The 18,995-nt window shown below is 42.8% G+C and overlaps 1 protein-coding gene across 2 annotated transcripts; it reads right to left on the bottom strand.

Annotated features, from left to right (window-relative positions):
• Positions 1–2,714: 2,714 nt before the first annotated feature.
• On the bottom strand, positions 2,715–18,706 carry dtx2 (deltex 2, E3 ubiquitin ligase). 2 transcript variants are annotated; one of them, XM_040032507.1, is made up of 9 exons: positions 18,075–18,706; positions 17,023–17,608; positions 15,418–15,476; positions 10,724–10,960; positions 9,321–9,388; positions 8,262–8,429; positions 7,119–7,280; positions 5,803–5,892; positions 2,715–4,170 (listed from the first exon to the last, which is right to left on the bottom strand). In XM_040032507.1, exons 1-9 carry the CDS (start codon positions 18,382–18,384, stop codon positions 3,922–3,924), a joined length of 1,929 nt encoding a protein of 642 aa, XP_039888441.1. In that variant the 5' UTR covers positions 18,385–18,706; the 3' UTR covers positions 2,715–3,921. The 2 variants fall into 2 exon arrangements, with proteins under 2 accessions (XP_039888441.1, XP_039888442.1); XM_040032508.1 differs by lacking the exon at positions 10,724–10,960 and having other exon boundaries at positions 18,075–18,705.
• Positions 18,707–18,995: the final 289 nt, after the last annotated feature.

Below are 18,995 nucleotides of genomic sequence, written 5' to 3'. Positions count from 1 at the left end.
GCAATTACTATTATGAAGGGGGAATCTGCCTAAAGATTACAAAGATATCTCTTCATACTGAGCTGTAAACTTGTATTTCAGCTCTAAAGTCGGTCATTTTAACACGGAAGTCCATGGGGATTGGCTCACCAATGCAGTCTGCCTCAAGTGGCCACTCCAGGAACTGTAGTTGCGCCCAACTGTTGGCTTCACTGTTCACCCGGAGAGGTCGCTGCCTCCTGTCTTCCAAATTCCTTTCAGTACACTCCACTTATCCACCAGCCTTCACAAAAATGTGCCCCAGTAGTTTTCACCTCATCCTGCTAAAAAAAGACAAACTGACTCACAGCAGCACAAACCTAACCTTCTTGGCAGGGAAACACGGGACGTTATTGTTGCTATCCATAATTCTCTGCTTGCTGCAGGTAACTTAAAGCAAAAAAGCTCTTCTGTGCACTTAAGAGTCCATTAAGACAGAGTCAAAGTGAAATACCCTGCCAAGCGGTCATGTTCTCCCCTTAACATTTCCACTAGAAATAAATGTTTGAGTGGTTAAAGGAACATTTATTTAGCAGGAAGCAATGGGTTCGTGCTCTGCAGCTAGATAACTAAAACTGCTCAGAAGGCACCGAGCAGTGCACTGAACACACAGGGCATACATAAAGACTCCTCGGCAGCTACGTCCTAAAGGCTTTGAAAGCACTTCTTGTTTAACAGCTTCTTGCTATGAATGATGGGAGCATAGAGTCACAACTAGAAAACAGAGATCCGTATTTGTGTTTCTTTTTAGCTCTTCTCGGTGGAATAAGCAGCCGTGGGATTGGGTGGCTGGGACTGAGCTATGTCTGAATCAAAAAGTCATGGCAGATGTTGTAACAGGAGGGGCTGGATTGGTTTCTTAGCAGCATCTGGTGACCCAGGACCAGTAATAACCTGCAGCATTTCATACCCAGGGCCAAGTTTAAGCCCTAAAGCTGGCCCGTGTTTAAGCCTATTAATAAACCTGAACTCATGCCACAACTGGCGCCTAATGCAGGCACCTCACCTCTACTTGACCCATGCCTATTATTGCTTCATAACCAGGAGTGTTTCATGTTTAGACCAGTCAGTGGAATCTGATCAGAACACATTAACCCAGTGTCTGGAGTTAAACTGGAGGGGTTAGGTAGATAAAGCTTTTACATCCCCACTGAGCTTTAAAGGTACTTTATGTAATTTCCTTCTGCAACTTTAGATATAAATGTCACCACCAGGAGGTACACCACCTCCTGGTGGTGACATTTATAGCTGATTTAAATTTATAGCTGATTTAAATGGCTAAATTACCTCCTCAACATGTCTCGAAGTTCTCCAGAGGCCTGGTGATGAACTAATCATTTGATTCAGGTGTGCAGACCCAGGGTGAGATCTAAAACCTGCAGGACACCGGCACTCGAGGCCTGGAGTTGCCCAACCCTGGTTTAGATTATGGGTGTCAAACATAAGGGCTGGGGGCCAGATCAGCAAAGACTCTAATCCGGTCCTACTTAAAAGCTGTGGAAAACTTTTAACTGTATTTTCATAAGTTTTACAGCTTTATCTTTACTGATAAAAGATCTCCCCCATGATACACCAAAATATTTAGGTAATAGATAAAAAATTTAAATGACAGAAAATGTCATCTTTTTCCCTTTTTTTAAAAAAAACAATGATACACTGTAAAAATAAATAAAATATAATTTTCTGACAGGACAATCAAAGAGCTACAGCTCTGCAATTTTACATGTTTTTCTTACAATTTAAGAGATCAACTAATTTTTAAAAATAGTAATTTTTTTTAAACAGTTTCACTGATTTCTTTTCAGAAATTCATGTCAAAGTTTATGGGGATAATGTGTGGTGATAGAATCTACTTTTAAAGTAGGCCAGTCTGTTACTTAACTCACCTGATGCTATACTGATTTAAGTGTTGCCTTAATAGTTTTTTTTTTAGCTTCACGGACTTCAGGTACAAAAAGAAAAACCTTACTTCCTCATCTACATTATTCTGTATCCTCAAATGACTGAAGAGGTGCTCATGCTGGAATTTCATCGTCATGGCAACGGAGAAGCAGCTGATACACAGACTCATTTTATTGCAGCTCTGCATCTTTACCAGGTGCAGGTGAAGGCTGAAGATAAGAAGTCAAGGTGATAAGCGTTGCCAAAGAACCTTTACCTCCTCGCTCTTTGATGTTTGGAGACTCTTTGTTTTGCTGGCAGATGTATGTAGACTTGATGGACGTCCATCCCGTCCAGCAGTCCATCCCTGCAATCCCCGATGTGTCCTAGTCAGATACCAGAACCACCTCAGCTGGTTCCCTTTAATTGGAGGAGCTCCTCCAAGTGTGCTGAGGCCACACTTCCTGCAAAGGAAACCCAGCTGTCGTTTCACCATAACAAACAGAAGTAAAGCAAATAATCAGGATAATGCGTTTTGCTGTGACCACCTACAGCACCATCAGACATCTCCCACCTTCATCTTCTTTCTGCCCTCTCTGGACGTGATTAGATGCCAATCTATAATGCTTCAGGGAGCCATGTATTGAGAGCCATTATCCATGATGATCACGTCGAGTGGTCATACAGCAGCTAATTAGCGGGGGTCGCATACAAGGACCTGAAGCACCTTAAAGTACAAAAACTGCAACACTACCCTGCAGACTGAAGCTTCGTCAGCTCAAACAGATACTCGGATACAAGAGACGAACCAGGGCTCGTTTTGCATTATGTCTTTATTGCAGATATTTTTTTCCCCCCATTTTTTCTTGTTGTTTGTATACATGTCAAGACTGAGTTGAGCGACTGTACTGCAGTACTGTGAGCAGAATAATGCATGTGAATACAGGAGGCGGCAACCCGCAGGATCTTTTTTTCTTTAAAATCGAGACGAGTCCGATGACCTTGATTGTCACACTAAAATGTTCTCATCCAGAGCCGTTGTTTTGTTTTTTTGTTTCATCTCGGCAGCCGTTTACACTTGTCTGGACAGGAGAACTGAGGTCGTCGGGGAGCTATACACCTTGTCCCCGTGTCACACACGGCAACACAAACTGTAAAACATTTAAGTGAGCGAACCTAACGTGGCGTAGGTTCTGCACATCCGAAAATAAAAAATAAAATAAAAAGTTAAATCAGACTGTTGTGAGTGCTTCTTCTCATCAAATTGTGTTAAATATATCACGGTCAGATCAGAAGTAGTGTTAAATGTTTCTTTAAACATTTTTGTCTAATTCTTTTTTTTTTTTTTTAGATTTATTTACAACAGTAAATATTGCCTCTTCTCATCAATACGGAGTTTGCTACGAGAGGTGTCCATGTCGCTGAGCTAAACGTGAACGTTTTCAGCAGAAACACTTTGGCATTAGTTACCAATTTTAAAACAACAGAAGAAGAAGAATTGCCCTTTATGGGGAGATCGCACATCTTGCCAGCTAAATGCAGCGTCAGAACTAAAGTGCTTGTGAGACCTTTTATCCCCAGCGTAAGCTCTCATTCTCATGGAAACCGAATGAGGGGATATAGATGAGGCTTGATGAGAATAGAATAAAACAAACAAACAAACGGACGAACAAATAAACAGAAAGAACCTCCAGCTGATGGAGGTTTGATGGAGGGCTCAGTCAGTGGAGCCCTGCTGCTTTTTTCTGGTTTTTTTAATCTGAGTCCAATCTCCTGTAACACGTGACGCAACCAAACAATTCTACTCCAACTGTGTCTCCTCTCAAAGAAGATTCAAGGCTTTTATTTAGCTCACTTTCCCTCCCTTCGCTCACTCCATGAGGTTTGGGTGGACGCTGACATGAATTTATTAACACACAGATGTTGCAGGAAGTCCACCTGGGCACAGAGCAGAGGATTCAGGAGGGTTAACTCTCGGTGGGTTAGCGGTGAGTGGAAGCGTGCGAAGCTCGGAGCTGAGGCCTAGCTGGCGCCGCTGCCGCTTCCTGGGGGTTTTAGGCAGTCCTCTGTCACGCCCTGAGAGGCCAGCTCAGACAGAACATTGTCCAAATAGTTGGGGTCAGGGTAGCCGTGGCCCGACAAGTTGGACATCATCTCGGTTTTGTGGTGGATGCCGTTCCACACCACTGTGTCGGGCTCTCCGGTGGTGCTGGACGTTCCCACGGTGAAGATGAGACGCCGCATCCACGCCACCTTCAGCAGCTCGAGGACCTTTACAGCAGAAACACAAGGAGCGCTTGTGAGACACGGCTGGATTTGAAATTTATCATCTCATCATTTTCCAGCCTTTAAAATATAGATTTGTTACTTTTGTTTGTGTCACTGAATAGTTCACAGCTCAATTAAACAATTGTTCAATAACTTAAGACGAGTCTGGTTCTGTGAGAGGTTTCTTCCTGGTAAAAGGGAGTTTTTCCTTCCCACTGTTGCCATGTGCTTGCTCATGTGGTCTTTAAGTGATGACTTATGAACCCTGCTACCGGGTTTAAACTACTCTGCGTTTATTAAGGCCGTTAGGGTTTTTTTTAACATGCTTTAATGCTTTGTATCTTGTTCTATTTAATCTGAACAAGCCCCTAAAAAAGAAAAAAAAAGAAAAATCAGTGATAACTGTCGGCCTCTCTCTGTTTTATTTAACATTATTCATCGGCAGCACGTTTGAAAGCTCAGTTTTTAAAACCTTACGATGTAACTACAGCCCAGCTGTAATATTAATGACTAACCTCATCTTGTGGATGGATTAGCTCAGTTGTTCTCCTGACTGAAGTTTGGTCCGTTTACAGCATCCTGCCATGCGATTGCATTTGTCCCTAACCATCAGGAGCCCTCATGTTAACTTAAAAAGTTAGCGTTCATCCTCCAGCTTCACTGTGTTTATGTTATGCTAACATTGCTGTGTTGCTAGCGATCACGTAGCACATCATTATGTACCAGCTAGTCCAACTTCAGTAACCCTACAAACGTCACTGCTGTTTAGTTTTTCTTCATTTATGTTGGAAGTGATAGCAGAGCTGTACGTTTGAATTTTTTCAGAAATCCGTCAGTCAGAACATGCTATATCGTGTTTAGGTGGAAACTAGTGAGCTAACTTCCTGCTAATTGTGTTAAATTTCATAGAATCTGTTTTTATGGATGGATTTTATTACAGATAAAATAATTTAGACAGTTTGTAACTCTCAGTAATGCTGCAGTGTTCCTTTGACTTTGGGACCTGAAGTGGAGTTTGGACCCTAATGACGTCAGACTTAAAGACCAGATGGGGCTTGTCTAATTGTTGGGGTTTTCTCCGTATTATTTTAGGGTCTCTCACTTTTACCTTCTTTCCGTTCTTGGCTTATTTAATTATCTGCAAGCAAACTGGTCTCACTGCAGTCCAGACCTGAATCCATCCATGTATTTCATTATGGCATGAAAAACAAAATACATCATTGAGGTCATGAACTGTAGCAGAGAGCCTACATTATGAAAATACAATACGGCTGTGTCCCCAACGTGGGGATATTTTTATGATCTCACATCCATGCAGTGCAGGCAGCGCTCACCCGCCAGCGTCTGCTGCTGGAAATGAGTCTGTGGCGCGGCACAGATAAACTACAACTGGAATAATTTAATCCAATTTTCTATTAGTGAATTACATAAGAGATTATTTATAGACTCTAAAGAGTACGACTGTGGTTACCAGTGAACACGGCATGAGGCACTGATGCACCATGAAAACAACACAGCCCTATAAATGAGCACAACATTAATGATAACAGCATGCTGGAGTCCTCGTGGAGCACTACGCCGATGTTTGGGTAGATGACGTTCGCCTGTCGAGTTCCGGCAAGTTGATGTTCTTACCTTTCTGCCCTTGTCGTTGTCTGGCAGGAAACAGAAGCGAGGGAAGCCTCTACAGGTGTACGGCTGGCCTGGGTTGGGATGCTCGGGACCCTGGTGACAAGGACACAAAGTGACTGATGTTAAGTTATAAAGCTTAATACAACAGAGAGAGAGAGAGAGGTCACTCGGAACAGTCGGATAATCTAATCAAAGATTTTGCAGATTGTTAACAGTAAACCAACAGATCGATACAAACCGCATTTAAGTGCTTACAACTTCAGGCCGGCTGTGTATGTGGAGGTTATAAATAAATACATAAAAGTCAGATTTACAGACAGAAGAAATTGCGAACGAAATTGGGCTTTCTTTCCTAAAACGCTGTAATAAAAGGAGGAAGTAACTCTGAGCCGTTCACAGCAGCATGCAGGAAAAGGCTCTTTAGCAGCAAAGCCGAGCATCAGACTGTTAAACTACTTTAGAAAGCCCTGGCTAATGGTGAACAAGCTGTCGTCCAGGCAACAGTTTTTCTTCCAGTCATCCTCTAATTAGACGTCCAAATGTGCTGGCGCAGACACAGACAAACATACAAAAACACTCCTGAGTTCGAGATTACCCTCATGCTTCTGCTCCTAGTATGAAACTGAGGAAAATTCGTCGAGACACAACAGAAAGATGGTCTTTCCTCCTTTTTCCCCAGCTCTCGTGGAAGTTGTGATCATGGCCCACATTGAGGATGGTCTGACAATGGAGTTGTTGCAGGAGTTTTGACCTTTTTGTCTTGTTATTGTAACATTGTATAACATCAGTAACTGGTCTACTTCTAAAGTACAAGTTTCTATGATTCTGGTTCCTTTTAACTATTCCAGGAGCTTCTTTCCTCCAGGGACAGCAGACGAATCTGTGCTATCGATTTTGACACCCTGTCAAGTCTAGCAACAGCAGATTGTGTCCAGTATCTGAACAATCTGACTGAACATGCTTTTTCGGCTGGTGAGGATCTGCTCTGATGTATGGCTTGGAGATGATGTAGCTAACAAAATAACAGGAGGTGGAGGTGGCAGAGTTGGAAATCAGGAGATTTTTGCTAGGAGACCAGAAGGGAGAGGATTAGGAGTGAGTACATCAGAGGGACAGCTCGGGCTGAGACACGTGGGACATGTGCACATGGGGGACAGTGGATATGATGAACAAAGGATGATGATTGAGGAGGAAAAGAGGAAGACCTCAGAGAAGATTCGTGGATGTAGCGGAGGAGCACATGCAGAGGGTTGGGGTGGAGGGTGAGATGGAGGCAGAGAAGGAGCAGCTGAAAGAAAAAGAAGCACCAGCAGCAGTACCTGTATGCCGGGTGGTATGCTATAGATTATCTGGATGGTGCCGCAGTCTGGGTGGCCTGGCAGCGACTGTGCGATGCTGTATATTTCCATCTTGCCTTTCGGCTGGGTGCCCGTCTTCTCGCCGTAGATTGTCTTACACGAGGGGCACTGCAAGCTGCCATCCTGAGGAGGAGGAAGCGAAGACACCAGAGAGCCACGTCAACCAAACCATCAGTAGAAACAAGCAGAAACACTCAACAACTTCCTCATGAGTGGATCATGATGCAAGAGCAAGTTTGAAGGAGCAATCAATGAGCAGTAAATGAGTCGGCTGGTCAATCGAGAGAAAATTAATCACCAATTATTCTGTTTGTGGCGGAAAAAAAAACCTTATTTCAAAATGTGTTGACTCGCCTCACTGATAAACTGATTTTAGATTTAGAGCTGCTGGTCATGTTTGATCATCATGAATGTGGGCAGTTGTTTAAAAGTACAAAGACTGAACTTATAGACTTTGTTTCAGGGTATTATTGTCTGAAGTAGAAATTCATCCTAAATGCAATTCCACATATCTGCATTTGAAATGACCTGAAACAAACATGGCAGAGGCGCTAGTGCTGTAGCCAGGACCGGCTTCCTGGCCATCAGACTTACAGACTCTTACAGTCAGCATCTTTCCATCTTCGGCCTTAGTAGAATCAACACCAGTTGGGAAATTGTTTTGTTGGTGATGTTACAAATGTTGGTGATGCTGCTCTACTCCCCCAAACCGCTGTCACTACATGTCTGTGGCCACATGATGACAGATGTAGCTACCAACACGCCTAGTGATACAGAGAAATTAGTATGCCCATAAACTAGTGCCAAATCCATTAGAGGTTTTCACACTTAGCCGAGATAAAGCTGGGGTGAACAAATAAGGTAATCTATGGGTGTGGGTTGTTTTTTTTTTTAACTTCCTCTGGCTTCCTGTGGGGTGGGGGGTTTAATTTATGCAACTTCTGACTGTACTGCTGTCTCTCTTGGGCAGGACACTCTTTTAAAGATGTTTTTAATCTCAGGTTGTTTTACTGGTTAAATAAAGATTAAATAAAAGTCCTCACACGGTTGTGGTGGTTTTCGTCCTTCAGATCTGAGGCTACACTGCTGATAAAAGTCTCTTACCTTCGTTCCATTGTTGTACATGGCCAGCATGCAGAGCATATGCAGGGTGTGCCCACATTTGATGAATTTTCCCACAGTGTCTGGCTGGATGCTCTGGCCTCCCTCCTCTGTGGATGGGGTCTCGTAGCCAGATGGGTTGGACAGTTGGTCCATGCAGATAATACAGTCCTGAAGGTACATGAGATATCTATGCTCAGAGCAAAATTACACAACACAAACTCACTTCACAGAAACTTATTTACCATTTGGCTCAACAATCACTATCGAACAAGACAGCTGAGATAAAACAATTTTTGTGCTGCATTCAGTTTTGAATTGTGGTTCTCTATAAAGTCCAAACTCAGTGTTTAGTTAAGTTTGAGCCGAGACAGCAGAAAGTCTTTTGGTCTAGGAGGACACGCAGAAACAGCTACAGGTGTCACAACACAGGATACGGTGGAGCTACAGGTGTCAGAATTAAAAATGCTAAATTTTCATTTAGAGTAACCGAATTGGGAACATTAGAGAGACAGCTCAGGTTGAGCTTTGGAAAAAAACGTTAGAGAGACATGACTGAGATGGTTTGGACATGTGCACAGAGGAGGGATGGTGGGTATACTGGGCAAAGGATGGGAAGAAAAGAGGACGACCACAGATTTCTGGAGTGACAGAGGAGGATGCTGTGGTGTGATGATCCGCTGTAGCAGCTGCTAAAGGGAGGAGCACTAAGGAGGAAACAAAGTCTGGGAATAATTCCCAACCAGATTATCTCTTATACTCTTCAAGTTAAAGACAATTTGCGTGGACATGTTATCAGACGTGGGGCTTGAACCAACGTAGAAGTGGTAAAGGGTTATTTACTCGAATTACATTTAAAGATGATGGAAATCCAGTAACAAAAAGACTGACGTTGAGTGTTTAATGGCTAATTGTGTAAAATAAAATATTTTTGACCTCAATACTGACCAAAAGAATCATTAATCCGATTCATGCAAAAATTGTTCATCAAAACAATAAATGAACTTTTCTTTCATTTCTAACAGATCTGGGGGTAGACGGGGGAAACACGGAAACATTTACCTCGTCTTGTACTCCAGCCACCACCTCCATGTAGCGCTGAATCACCTCCTCGGGTCTCTGAGTTGATGCTGAAAGAGGAACAAAAGGAGAAAATGCAAAGTCAATGAGCGATTGAGTCAAAACAGGCCAGTCCACAAGCATACAAGAAGCAGCAAGAAGAGAGATTCTGATGAGATGAAATGAAATGGTTTGTGTCACAATCTCAAAATACAATTTCAGTCAAACATTTCCCATGTTTAACTCCGGCTACCATTAAATTGTGTCCAATTTTGACCAACATCCTCCAATCAAGAACCAGCCGATGTAAATATGTGATGCAGAGGGAAGACGTGAATGCTTAGCAGAACAACGAGCATTAAATGTTGATTGGCAACATGAGACATTGAAACAGACACTGTCTGCATTTTTCTAACATATTCTCTCAAATGCACAAGTGTGAGTGTCAAGTCTGTTTAGGAAAGAAAACTCTGCGAGCTAACTAAACGCTCATCCTCATCGTTTTACGTTTATTGCGTAAGACAGCTCCATTTAAATACAGATTTTTTTAAAGATCGAATAATTCTTCCCAGCTGAGAAACACAAAAAACAATAACTTCACTGACCCGTTTCCAGACTCGCTGTGCTTCTAATCGCTGACACGTGACCTGTTTATTTTAACAAGCGGCTGTGACAACATAGAGAAACAAAGAACGGCAGCAATAATGTGAAAGTGACAGGTAACATATTAGCCGAGTGACACCAAACTACAGAAAATGAGCAAAGCCCATTTAACACACACCGAATCAACCTCCAGCAGCTTTTTCTTTCAAATGTCGTTTTGCATGAGAAGCTGGAACGGTACCAACATTTTGTCCTGATGTCATAAGCACCTAAACACCCCTAAACGACGACCTGCTGCTGTAATAAATATGTTACAAATGAAAGCAAACGCCACCATAAGCCGAGAGAGTGGCTCCACTCTGAGCTGCTTGGCAAGATATTCCTCTTATCTGCACTTACTGCCCCCCACAGACTATTTACTCAGGTTTTTCTTCCTGTAGTTTATCACCCATATCTATACACTTGTATTTAGAATTGAAACATTCTGCCAGAGAGCATCTTTTTGCCGCATTTAGCCAACTTAAGGCAGACTTAAGAAGGAAGTTAAAGCTAATGAGGTGCAGGAGTTGAAGAGCCTGAATGACACTGGAGAGGGAAACAGCAGAAAAGCCTGTGATAGTTGAATCAAAGCCAACACAGATAGTCAGTACACTTGCGTGAAAGTGAGTCAATGCAGGATTTAATGTTCCTCAAGCGTGTGGTGCTTGAGGATGAAAAGCAGATCACAGGACGACGATGATGTTGATGAGAGGAAAAAAAAAAGAAAAAAAGGTAGATTTGAGGACTGATGGTGTGGTAGCTACCTCTCCTGTGCTGCCTCTTTGCTCTCCTAACTGAACTGCTGGTGCTGGTGCTGCTGCTGCTGTGGGGCTTGATGGGCCTGCTGGCTGGGGGAAGGAGAGGAGGAGGAGGAGGAAGAGAGAAAGGAGCAGGCTGCTGATGCTGTGGCGGCGGATGCTGCTGCTGCTGCTGCTGAGGGAGAGGGGCAGAGGTGAAGTGCACGCCGAGTCCCACTGCTGACATCAAAATGGAGGCCATGCCTGGAAGTGGAGGGGGGTAGGGTGGGGGTTGGTTTAGGTTGAGGCGGGATGGGACAAGGCAGAGTGGGGCAGGTGAGCAAGGCAGGAGGCAAGTGGAGATATGCAGGAGGCAGAAGGGAACAAATCAAGAGGTAGCAGCAGCTGACGCGCCCACATCGAGCCTTGTCCATACACACTTACAAAAAACATCACACTCAGACGGCAGAGATTTTCAAATTAAACCCATACTGTTCATGTTCAACAAATTAATCTGGTTTACTGTGGCTGTCCCTCGTCTTAAATCCACTGTGCTGATTGCGAACACGGCTAATGTTGCTGCAGTGGCGACATAAATCTCATCAGCTAAGGGCAAAACACAGGGCGTCCTGGTGCTAGCAAAAGATTCACTGGGAATCGACTGTGCCCACAAGCTCCAAGTCTGACCAGTCGGGCCACAGGGAATGATTTACAAGAGCGCAATAACCCTCTGCAATGTGGAGTAAAAGCTTCAATTTTACGATTAAGTGCGGTACCGTTTAAGGACAGGCAAAAATAGAACTTCCATTCTCTTACAAATGAAGAAGTCAAACTCAAAAGAAACAAAAGTAAAACACTTGGTTGAGTGCAGTCAACCGTTTTGGCAGGTACAGCCTGACTTGGGCTAACTATTAGCAAAACATGGGCCTCCAGTTGTGCTACAAAACTGCTGCTGCTCAGGAGTTTTCTGGTCACTGAGTCTCTTTATTCTGATACTGATTAACAAGGATATTTAACACAGTTAAACTAAGACCTGAAGATGTTGGTTGCTGAGGACACGATGAAGGCTACTGCACGCTCATGCATTAGCACACCCTGCTTTAGCCACTTTACTCTAAACGAGACCAAAACACAAAAAATCAACATCATGACCCAACTAGACTTCAAACTAGTGACTGAGATTACAAACTCATCACAAAAGTGTTTAGTAAGGTCACAGATCCAGTGAGTGGTGGGTTAGTTTTACCATAGACATCTATAGACTACAATTGTTTTGCCAAACAGAAGAGTCGCCCCCTCCTGTTCACTAGAACGAACAGATGTTAACTTAACTTTGGGCATCTTTTAAATGCAGCCTACAGCTCTGCTCAAAATTCCATATTTTATAAATGTATTTACATTTTTTTTTTTTTAAATTGGCCAGTTTTTCCTTCAAGGTTGTCTCCTTGGGCACCTCTGAATCACTTCCAGCCCACTGGAAGTCCTGTTTTTACCACTTTTAATGGGCGTATATGCAATTTCACCACGCAAGTCAAACTTATCTCTGCTCAGTAGCATCCTTGGTGATCAGAGCTGCATCTCCAAGATTGACTGTCAATGCAGATAGAGGCTGGCATGACTTTTGAAGAATATGGATTGTCACCAAGTCATTAAAGACAAAAAAAAATCAAATCGTTTATGGATGGTAGGATGACTGCCGTGAAATAACAAAAATGGAAGACGACACCAAGCATCAGACTGATAAAACATGAGGTAATGAGATTAGATGCCACTGAAGATGATTACAGCTGCCAACAAGTCTTAAACATTACTCCACTACATAAATAAAAGAAAAGAAACTTGCCACTGGTAAAGCTAGCATGTCACAACTCATAATTAAGCGTTCATCTTTGAAGAACAGTTCACTGGTTCCCCGTGAAAATCCAGTAGTATTGTTTTTAATATTCTGGCTGTACTTTAATATCCCGAGAAATCTGAAGGACAAAATTAACTGCAAACTATCCAAACTGTAGCCCCTAGATGCTAACACCTGACCCACAGAAAACAGGATCTTTCACTCCCACACAAAAAGGTTATTTGAGATCCAAAGGTTCAAAAATCAGGTGTGCAGGAAGAGGTGCAGCGCTGCTCCAGGAGACAATCTTGAAGCAGAGACTGATGCCTTTACAGCTTGTTCAATCTTCTAGCTCCCCTGTTTTCCAGTATGAAAACGTCAGGCTAGTGAAAGCCAAAGCAACGTTCATGCAAACAGTTGCATGTGTTGGTCATTTGATGTAAAGATAATTTAATTTACTTTAAGCTTGTGTCTGCACCAGTCTGTAACAAAGCTAACGTGGGAATGAGTTCGAGTCAATCTCAAACCAGGAAATTAATACATTTGTTTATTTTATATTCTTGACAAAACTGTACAAACTACAGTTCTTATTCCTATGAATATTCATTCCTGAACAAAGACCATTAAAGCTGTACATTTGGAGGAGAAACTGTAAGAGTGACCCTCCATTTGAAACTATTTCCTCGGGTCTCAGTTCAGCATTTTCACTAATGAGGTTCTGGTCCACTTGCTTCTTCCGGGCTGATTGTATCGATTCAGTTTATCATAGCACACAACCTGACTCATAATTTTTAGGAGTGAGCAGCAGAGAACAAAATAATGCATTGCTTTTCATTTCTGCCATTTTATGACAATTACAACCTGCTGATGTACTACATCAAACTGCACTCAGATTTTACCACCTCAGGAAAATCAATGTGCTAAAAATATGTGACAATGAGTCATTCATAAGTGGGAAATAAGGTGTGAAACACTATGCTCAAAGTTTTATTTATAACATATTTAATAATGAGAAAAAAAGAGAGCACACCACCTGGATTAGACAGGACTTCACAAGTGTTAATAAGCCTTTGGCTGCAAACAGTCTTTCGATACCTTCCAATTACATCAAACAAATATGATGGTGTCACCACTTCTTATGCTTATCTGCTTGTTATGCTGGAACCAAAGGCACCAACCACAAACACAGCTACTCAAATCAGCCGAGGTGAGTCCGAGGTGGCAGCTAGCGGCTGTTGGCATGACAGTGTGGCTGTGACCCTTAATTAAAAACAGGTGATTGAGAAAGAAAAGGCTATCCTTTACAGTTGTTATTAAAGAATGAAATCAGAGACAGAGACCAAAGTAGCTCATTATAACTGGGCTATAAATCATTGGAAGTCTATGGAGGTTGACTCGGTTTTGTAGAGCCCCAAGTAGCCATTAGTAAATAGTCAGAGTAAATTATTACACATAACAAATGTTAGGAATATCTGTTTATGTTTAATGTGCCTGGGGAAAAAAGGCCGATATATCAGATTCTTAAATCAAGAAATATCGGCATTGCTTTTGGTCTCAAACATCCCTTATCAGTTGGACTGTAGTACAGTTAAATCGAGTTAGTATTCTGGAGTCAATCAAATTTTCACTTTAGGATTTTTGTAGTCTGAAAATGTATGGTCATAACAATATTACTCCACCATCTATATAAAATGTGGCAAAGACCAGCAGTCAAATTTAGAAATTGCTTTGAAATACTGGCCTTTTAATTAAACTCAAAATACAAATACATGGATGTAAGAGTACCTGTACCTACTTCTGATATTATCATGACATGATATCAATTTTTCCATTTTTTAATGCATGCTTGTTATTAGGAGCCTAGTTTCAAGCAAAGTTGAGTGTGCCACAAGAAAACAGTCTATAAGACATGAAGCATGCAGATATGTTGTCAAACATAGCAGGATTCTGCATTTTCATTTTTAGGAAAATACTACAGAAATTATGAAAAAAAAATTATACGTGGTGATCCTGAGATTGCTTGAAACATTAAGTCAGAGATTCACCACATTTCTTCTTTCAGCTGCTCCCTCCATCTCACCCCATCCCTAGTATCCTCCTCTGTCACACTGACCTTTCGCATGTCTGCCTTCACTACAAGCTTACCTCAAATGAAACACATTGGGCCCTGTCAAAGTCAAGCAGGGTCTCTACACATGCAAGCAGAAGAGTGTGTGTTGCCTTAGTTAACAGACGTTTTTCTGTCCTTTCTGGCCATTTTAAAATGAATTTTTAAGCTTGAATAGTAGTGTGTTCTTATCACGGTGCTGGCGATTTTCCTTTTGGTAGAAATCCAAAACCTCTTTGCTGTGCACCAAAGTTTTATGTGCAAGAAAAACCCTGCCATTGCGCATCCAACTATTATGTTGTTAGAGACTTAAGAGATCAATCAAAAACCAGAGCTGGGTGGGGTGGTGGGGGTCCACAGCTGTCTTATAGGATCGAGTCTGAATGCTGAAGTTAATCATGCTTTTGCATCCAGAGCCAAATGTTCTGCACAGCATGAGGAAACTTGTGTGAGCTCACACTCACACACAAAATAGGGCTGTTTCAGAAGCTGTTTTTAGGTACACTGCTATGACAAATGGGATGGTATCAGTTAAGCCTCTCTCTGATGTTTGCTTAACATTTAGGGTGCGCACATTTTTATTTTTACCTCCCTCCTTCAGGCTTTTCCTGGCACATTTTTCCTAAACAGACGGACACTCACAGGGAAAACAAATGCAGTGGAGTGGCATCTAAAATACTAACAGTCTACTGAATAAAACCTGAAACTGACTGAGAGGTGTACTGAAGGATAGACAGAGCAGGGGTTACGCTGAGGATGGATGGTCAGTGACCCATTTACCTGCTAGGGCAGAGCTCACGCTGGTGGATCCATTCAGCTGCACAGAGATGGAAGGAACACTGGAGGGCAGGAAACAGAGACAGTGACATTCAGTCAACATAAAAATAAAGCAACAATGAACCAGACAGGAAGAACAAAACAAGAACTAAGAACCATTTTAATTTTCAATGCAATCAGAGAAAAGGAAAAGCTTTGGCACTAGATCCAGAAGCAAGAAAATTAAACCTGTCAGGGAGTAACTGCATAAGGCTTATTTACCTTTACTGACTGTCTCCAGCTCAGTGAATGACTAATTATCCATGTCTAAGACTGATTAACAACAACTCAGCAGTGACTGCATGTGCACAGAGCAACCAGGGAGCGTGACTCTGCAGTCAATATACAGATGGATATGTGCCCAATGAATGTGTTTACTTTGCAACAGGAGAAAAAGAAGCAGCTGTCAGTCCTCGAGTATGATGGAGCACTAAACTAAATCCAGTTAAAGGGCTGCAAAAAGGCAACACGACTCAGTGCTGAGGTGGTACTGGTCTATTTCTGTAGCCAAAGAGCTCTGTGCACTACAGTCTGAACAACATATTGCTTGAATGAATATGGGCTATGACAGCATGTCCGCAACTGTAAAAATAAAGATAGTAATACAACTGTTCATTAAGTTAAACATAAGTGTACAGTGACTGACCTTAAACTTTTAAATACAATTCAAATGAAAAACAAAATAAAGGAATTGAAATAGAGGTGAGGATGATGGTGGTTCCAGACTAACGGATGTTTTTGACCATGCAGTTCATGTTACAAGGGCACCCGCCAGGAAATTTGCTGGCGCAGATGGGGCGAAGCGAGCCCCAGGCGGCACAGTGACCCAGGAGAGCCACACAGTGAGCAACAGAGAGCTGAAGCCGGCTGCCAAAGAGGGAGAACACCACAGGCAGCCGTGCCCCAAAAGGGTGGAGTTACTCAATGGACAGGAAGCTTGCAACATTTTTTTCAGTCATAAAAAACTTGGCAATTAAAGTACTTGAAAAGGAGTATTATGAAGTACTATTACACAATAATAATTATTTTTTCCATGCATGGGTGCGCCTCCTTTAGCATCCACACCCAGGAGTTAAAAAAATTAAATTAAATACATGGCAACCATTTCTCTTTTTAAAGCATACACCTCAATGAGAAATGTGAAAGTGTGGGCTTTAGTGAATGTAAACATTCACCGCAAAGATTTAGACAATTCTTTTGTCTACTGAGCAACCATGTTTTTAATACACTAGTTTTAATTTCTAGTGGCTAAAACTCAGCGTGCAAAAAACATTAAAGCCCAGAGAAGCTGCAAGTAAGCTTTCTCTGCTAGCTGGAACAAAAGGAAGGGAGGTCAGTGATGACACAGACAAGAGTCACAGGAAGTGAGCCAAAGCAAACATACCAATGAAGTACTGGAGCTACAGATCTGTTTTTTTTTCTGCCTTTCCTGTTTTACAAGAAAGGTCAACACTGACAGAGGCAGGAAAGACAAAGAGGAAGAGGAGGAAAGCAGATAGAGGACCTTGCAACATGAACCCTGCACGTCTATCCAAATCACACAATCTAGGATAGGTATCAGATACCAACCTTAACCCATTGGCACTGGTAGAGTTGGTCAGAGGTGCAGAAAGTTGACTGCCAGATGTCGGTGGAGCCCAGGGGCTGCCCCAGGACATGCCACCAACTGAGAGAGGTCTCCTGGGGTACGGGGAGTAGACAGAAGTAGGATGAGCCGCCACAGCCCTTCCTGTGCCTTGAAGACTAGGCCGGTTCAGACTCCCTGACGAGAAGGAATGTCGCGAACGGCTCGGCATGGGTCCGGTGCTGCTGTGGCTTAAACACTGCTGGCAGGAGCAGGCGGGGCCCGAGGGGATAGCTGGGGGTCCGGAAGAAGCCAGCGGGTAGGGGAGGTTGCATTGGCGTCGCACCTGGCGTCTGAAACCCGTCGATTTGTTAACCTGCGCCAGAGATGTGAGATCCACTATATAATTGTATCCATGGGGGCCCAGATCTGCTGTGCCTTGGCGAGCCTGATAGCTGTGCTCCAAAAGGATAGAGGTTCGCGTCTCATATGGGGTCCATCCTCCTTCATCGTTGGCCCATTCCCAGTAAACACCACTACCAAGACCGGAGGACTGGGCAAACAGAGACCGGCGTACTGACCGGGTCTTACCTGAAAAGAAAAGAGGCACATTGATTTTTAGTGAATAAACGGAATTAAAACTGCAACGTTGTGTGTGTGTGTGTTATGTTTTTAAGACATAAACGAAAAGCCCCTTGTTCATTCACTTGTATGCCAGAACTAATGACACATTACATACATGGCTATGACTTAATTTTAAACACACATACAGACACACAAAATTATGACAGTTTAAGACACACCAAGCATCTTTAGATGTTAATCTCACAATGTTGTGACGTATTGCATGATTTGTAGCTAGGTTCACGTAAAAATGTCGCTAAAGAACTGTAACTTTATGGATACTTCTCAGCTTATATGAATCATAACAACAGCGCCCTGCAAGCTAATGCTAGCCGGCTAACGTTACAGCCAACCGGGCCTGTGAGGTTTGAGGCAAAACCGTTAACGAGGAATAAACGTTAAGGTCATGCCATGACGTGTTAGATATGTTTACCTGTGTCCTGTCGAAACTGCTTCAAGCTTGGTATGTCAATGAGGTAAGGCGACAGGCTGGGGTCTGATTGTCCGAGACAGATGCTCGTAGAGCCGGGTGCTCCTCCTCTGTGGCCCCGCGGTGACAGACAACGCTCGATGTAGGCGCTCACCTGGCCGCTGTAAGGCCGCCAGTAACCCTGGTCATCCTGCCATTCCCACACCGCTATCATGGGCTGAGACTGCCCGACAGATCCAGAGGGTGTAGCTGACACAGGAGGCCCGTTTCTAGACCCGTTTACCCTGGCACAGGACCCAGACACAATTGCCATATTCGCCAAAACTAGCCCGAAGCTAACAACAACTGGTTCTGGTTAGCTAGTCAACCGTTTGTGGCTGCGACGAAGACAAAGTGTGCTAGCTGGGCTAGCTTGGCTCGTTAAAAAATTCCATTGTGAATGCGTTAACGCGCCTTTGAGGAAGCTATGAGGTAGGTATCAGTTGGTAAACACTCCAGATAAACACATAAGTACATGTTTGCGAAGCTAATGCATTCACACGGTTTAGCAGTACATGGTTAACGTTAGCTTTGTTGCGGCGTTGCCAGGAATCCGTCCTTCTTCTGCCGCTGCGTTCAGGGACCGTCGGTAATATCACTACTCAGCTCGTCTCAATCTGAAACAGAAAACGTACAGAAACCGTAGGTTTCCCTTTCTGAAAGCTATATTTATTTTAGACCACAGTGACACAGACTATGATTGTATTTAATATCGTTTTTTGTTGTGATTTTTTTGTTTTGATTAATTCTTTAGGTTTAGTATTAGATTCATTTTTTTTATTTATAATGTATGTCAGCGGCAAGATTTAGGGCAAAAATACAATACAGCGATAGAAATACTTGACACAGAGACAAGCGGACATTCCAGTATCAATAGACACAGGC

This window comes from Simochromis diagramma, unplaced genomic scaffold (genome assembly GCF_900408965.1).
Source record: "Simochromis diagramma unplaced genomic scaffold, fSimDia1.1 OVJJ01000216.1, whole genome shotgun sequence".
Lineage (NCBI taxonomy): Eukaryota > Metazoa > Chordata > Actinopteri > Cichliformes > Cichlidae > Simochromis > Simochromis diagramma.
The sequence above is the reverse complement of the archived record's forward strand: the minus strand, read 5'-3'. Positions and strand labels throughout refer to the sequence as shown.